This window comes from Penaeus chinensis, chromosome 31, assembly GCF_019202785.1.
Source record: "Penaeus chinensis breed Huanghai No. 1 chromosome 31, ASM1920278v2, whole genome shotgun sequence".
NCBI classification, from domain to species: domain Eukaryota; kingdom Metazoa; phylum Arthropoda; class Malacostraca; order Decapoda; family Penaeidae; genus Penaeus; species Penaeus chinensis.
The window spans coordinates 25208612-25213611 of NC_061849.1; the positions used below are offsets into that span (position 1 = coordinate 25208612).

At 40.7% G+C, this 5000-nt stretch overlaps 1 protein-coding gene across 1 annotated transcript in view; it reads right to left on the reverse strand.

Moving 5' to 3' along the window:
• The window catches only part of LOC125041742 (serine-rich adhesin for platelets-like), an 18804-nt gene that overhangs the window by 5142 nt on the left and 8662 nt on the right, over positions 1-5000 (reverse strand). Inside the window, exons 7-9 of the mRNA XM_047636993.1 lie at positions 3472-3574; positions 2787-2920; positions 1-1905 (exon numbers count right to left, since the gene is read on the reverse strand). The exon at positions 1-1905 is cut by the window's left edge and continues 317 nt beyond it. Coding sequence (XP_047492949.1) covers positions 1-1905; positions 2787-2920; positions 3472-3574 — 2142 coding nt within the window. The remainder of the gene's footprint in view (positions 1906-2786; positions 2921-3471; positions 3575-5000) is intronic.

Consider the following 5000-nt stretch of genomic DNA (forward strand, 5'->3'; position numbering starts at 1 on the left):
CCCTTTGAGCTGATGATACTTGTGATGGTGAGCTTTGAGTTTTATCCCTTAGCACAATGAGTGACTCCTCTGAAGAAGATTTCCAGTTTCCTTGTCTTTCCTTTTGATGCTCCTTATTACCAATATAACCATGTCTTTGGTCACTGGGACCACTGTACTCCTTACCAGAGTCATCATTAAGGTCATGCCGAGAAGACAAGGAGGACTCTGTTTGGTTTCCAGATCTCTCCAATTGCATGTTACTCTTCATATCATCGGACACATCTACATCTAAAGCCATCCTTTGTTTGGATTCTGCTCTGGCTGAGACTGGCCTTGAAGAGAGTTGTTTATCCTTATTAATGTTTATTTCTTGTCTTGAAGACTCTGTCCTCTGATATCTTGTAGTTGTACCATCACTAAAATGTTTCTTAGCATCTTCTCTACAACTTGATATATTGTCTTCAAACTTATCCATTCTGTAACTTGGATGGCTATCTCCAATCACCTGTCTACTTGAAGTTTTTGGATCTTCATTAAATTTCTGCTTTTCTCTGCTTTTACCATTACTACTCTGTCTGTCTGTTTTGGGATCTTCATTAAATTTCTGCTTTTCTCTGCTTTTACCATTACTACTCTGTCTCTCTGTTTCTCCACCTGAATCAGGCCTGGAGGATGGTGCAGAACTTAAAAGTGCTTTGTCTTTATGTCCAACTTGTCCTCTTCTTGTGATCTGCTTTAGCAAAAGGGGTTGATCCTCAGACTCTCCCTCCTGAGGATCTATCTGCTTTTTCAAGTGTCTATCCTTAGTATCAATTACATCATTCTTTCTCTGTATATTTTCATGCTTTTCTCTTCCATTCCCAGAGCTTGGCCTTGATGCTTGCTTGTCCTTTGTCTGATCTCTTTCACGCATCTTGCTTTCAGACTTTCTAACATCTTTCTGATGCAATATATCAACTGTTTTAGAGTGATGTGACTTAGTGGTATCAACAGGACTTTTTGCCAAGCATAAAAGTGATTCTCCTGTTTGTATCCCTACACTTCTCCCATCTTCACTACAACTGTGTCTGTTGTCGTCATCAGATAAAAAACTTTCTACACTTGGGAACATCTGACCAAAGTCATGCAAATTTGTAATTTTCTTAGTGTCCAACCTTGGGATGTCTCGAACTGGTGGTGAGTCTACACGAAGCCTACCATTATCTTTTTTGTATAGCACTGCAGGCATTTTTATCTTCTGATTACCATCCCTTGCTTCTCTTCCATCACCTTGACGTAGAAAAGGGCTATCAGAAATAGTTTGATCTGTAGACTGTTTATCAGATATTAATTCTGTTTTCCCTTTCTGAATCTTGGACCTTTTGTCTGTAAGATGTCTACCATCATCTGGAGTGCTGCCACCAATCTTTAAGGCCTGAACAGAAAGATTATCATCTGAAATCTCCCTGGTGCTCTTGTCTTGAGATTTCTTTGGTCCTTCCTCTCCCCTTGGTTCTTCCCTCGGCATTTTCCTCATGGCATTCTGTAAATGGATGCCTTCCTTCAAGCTTGACTTTGCTGATGGCTTCCTTTGCCCTTTAGGGAATGCCTGCCGAGACTTCTCCTCTGTAATGGCAAGTTTTTTCACTTCTTTCTCAATGCGTTTCAGTGTTGAGGCTCGAGAACTTGCCAAGTCAGAGCCCATCTGGCTTTGCGCAAACCGGGGTGAAGACATGTAAGACTGACCCAGGCTGTTGAAGCCTGTGGCCGACTTTGTGCTCTCAGATTTTTTTCCAGATGATTGTGACCGACTCTCTTGTCCTGCTTGACTCTCGCTACTCATGCTGTGGCATGAATTTGCCTTCATTCTTCGTTTTAGGCGGTTACACTTCTCCATCACTTCATCACTATAGTCACTTGATATGATGCTGCTTGTTGCAGTTTCTGAAGGAATTAAAAAGAAGTATGTAATCAAACTGTTCCCTAAAAAACTTTCTCATCACTCAGATACAAAACTATGTCAAGTTTTCTACACATAAATATAGACTGTAATGAATACATTAATGTAAACTACTTAAAAAGGGAAATATCACATATTTTATATTAGGAATGGCTACAATTATGTTGCTGAAGAATATGCAATTTCCTATCATATGACAAAAAAAAAATTTACACATAAAATATCTGATAAATCATATCTGTTTCTCTCAGCTCAAAACTAAATAAGGGATCACTGTGATAGAAAATCCCCTAAGAAAATCAATGGATATTGTTTAATCATTATAAGAATCCAACCGTTACCTTAATGCATAACAAGGTATGAAGCTATTTTGGTTAACAGGAACATGAAACAAAATCCCGACCCCCCCCCCACACCCCCTCCATTTATGTTTTTCGTTACCTGTTTTTTGTATACTATTAAAAACATCTTATAAATCATTTATAAGAATAAAATAAATATCTAGGTCTAAAAATGATTGTATTATATTTTCACTATCATTGCTGCAAGTTCCCTGTTAAATCTATCTTGTAATAAAAGGCTGTATGTCGGATAAAGTCCCTTTATAATGACATATCCAAACTTTGTTTAACTTCCTCAGTAACTTAACTACTTTTATCACAAAACTCCCATGTTCATACAGAATATTAGTATGTCCTAATTTCCACATAATTTGCACAAACTTTGTTTAACTTCCATAGTAACTTAACTACTCTTGTCACAAAACTCTCATATTCATACAGAATATTAGTATGTCCTAATTTGCAAATATAAAAACTGACAAATTAAGTAAATAACTTGACAGACTGAGAACCGCCTAGTTTACCTGACTGCCCAAGGATATCACGAGTCTGAGACCTGATATTTGTATCTGACTCTGTTTGTGAGCGGCCTTCAGTCACGCATCTCCTGAAGCTGTTCTCTGATCCTATGCTGTCCCCCAGCTGTTCCATCAGAGCCCTGAAATAAAGGATGCCTGAGATGAAAAAGGAAATTCACATATTGCTAAGGTTTAATTTGACAATCTCATGATGCAATGTTGACATTCTGATTCTTATTACATTTCATAATAAGAAGTGGGATAGAAGAAAGAGAGAAAGAGAAAGAGAAAGAGAAAGAGAAAGAGAAAGAGAAAGAGAGAGAGAGGGAGAGGGTGAGGGAGAGAGAAAGGAAAAGGGAAAGGGAAAGGGAAAGGGAAAGGAGAGGGGGGAGGGGGAGGGGGGGGAGGGAGGGAGAGAGGGAGAGAGGGAGAGAGGGAGAGAGGGAGGGAGGGAGGGAGGGAGGGAGGGAGGGAGGGAGGGAGGGAGGGAGGGAGGGAGGGAGGGAGGGAGGGAGGGAGGGAGAGAGAGAGAGAGAGAGAGAGAGAGAGATAAAAGAGAGAGAGAGAGAGAGAGAGAGAGAGAGAGAGAGAGAGAGAGAGAGAGAGAGAGAGAGAGAGAGAGAGAGAGAGAGAGAGAGAGTAAAATAGAAAATGGAATGTACTAGTATAATATCACTAAAGACTCTCTCACCTCTCCAGCTTTTCTAGGGTATGAATATGACGTTGTATCCTCTTCACATACTTCTGCTTTTGCAACTGGATGAATGACACTTGACTGCTTACGTCATTTGCATCTGTGAAGGCAAAAATCAGTCAGCTATAAATCTTAGTTATAGAAGAAGTCCTTAATAGAAGCTTTCAGTTCAAATTCTGCATTTCCATTTCTTCCTTCTTCTGTTTGACAATTATGTCAATTGTTACTGGTTAGAAGAAATAAATGTGCTAGACATCAAAGGTCATATAGCACTATGGTAAAGTATTGTGACAAAAAGGGTGGAAATGAGTTAATGATCAGGTTAAGATGTATTAGATGTCAAAGGATAGGATATTAGTGAAAAGGGTATAGAGGGGGAGCAAATGGTATATGTGTCTAAGGAAGGGAGATTAACACTGTATGGGAAAACTGCAAAAGAGCTATTATGAACCAATCAAATGGTAATACAGTAACAAACAATAGTTGTGGAAGTAGGAAAAGAATCCTGAGAATGAAACAAGGGAACAGGGGATGGTGTTAAAGTATCCGGAAGTGTCAGAAAGGGAGGGATTCACAGAAGGACATTGTTTTGACTTAAGGAAGTCAGATGAGCATCTCAGTGGGAGTGGTAAGGATAATGGGGAAGGAAGAGGGATTGGTGATGCACATAGAGGAGGAGAGGATGGGGTGTTTTTTGGTTGTGTGGGAAGAAGAGGGGTAGCGGGAGGAGGAGGAGGATGGATATTGGCAGATACTTTGGATGTAGGGTGACTAAAGGGACAAGAGGGTGGATGAGGGAGTGGATCATTCTTCTGAGTCATGTTTATGAACTTTCGGATGTGTTCAAGAGTTTCTGGAGGGGAGCTGGGAGGGGAGGTCCGAGCAAAGGAAGAGGTGGGGTGTAGGAGAGGATGTGGTAGTGGAAGATGGAATGGAACGTTTAGGTTGTCTGATGCGATAGGTAGTGAGAAGGAGGGGGAAGGGTAGGCACTGGGGAAGTGGTAGAGATTGGAGTATCTGGATATAGACAGGAAAAGGAATTTGACTGGGGGAGAGAGGTAGTGGAGACAAGTTGGTTCAAGGTAGAAGGGAGAGATACTGGGAGAGATGCTGAGACTTCTTGAGAAGATAGGAGGGGAGTGGAGTGAAGTACAGTTTTTGAATAGGTAGAAAGAGAAAAACCTCTTTGGCATGCTTCTTGTCTGGCCTCATGTAGAGTGAGGCCTAGTTTGAATCTGAGAACTGCTAGCTCAGATTTGAGCTTGTAGGCAAGGCAGATTCAATAAAATACATTATAGGAGCCACCATAATTGGTACAGGTGCCTGACTGAGCAGAGCAATTTGAACAGTCATGACTAGGTTAGACACATAGAGGGCAGCAGCCTGTGGAGTGTCAGTGTTTGGCTTGGTGGCCAAAATGCCAACATTTCTGACATTGACAGGGAAGAGGTTAATATGGTCGATAGGCTAGTTGATGAAGGAACAAGCCTTAATGCCCCTAATAAAGGTAAAACATTTTCATAATT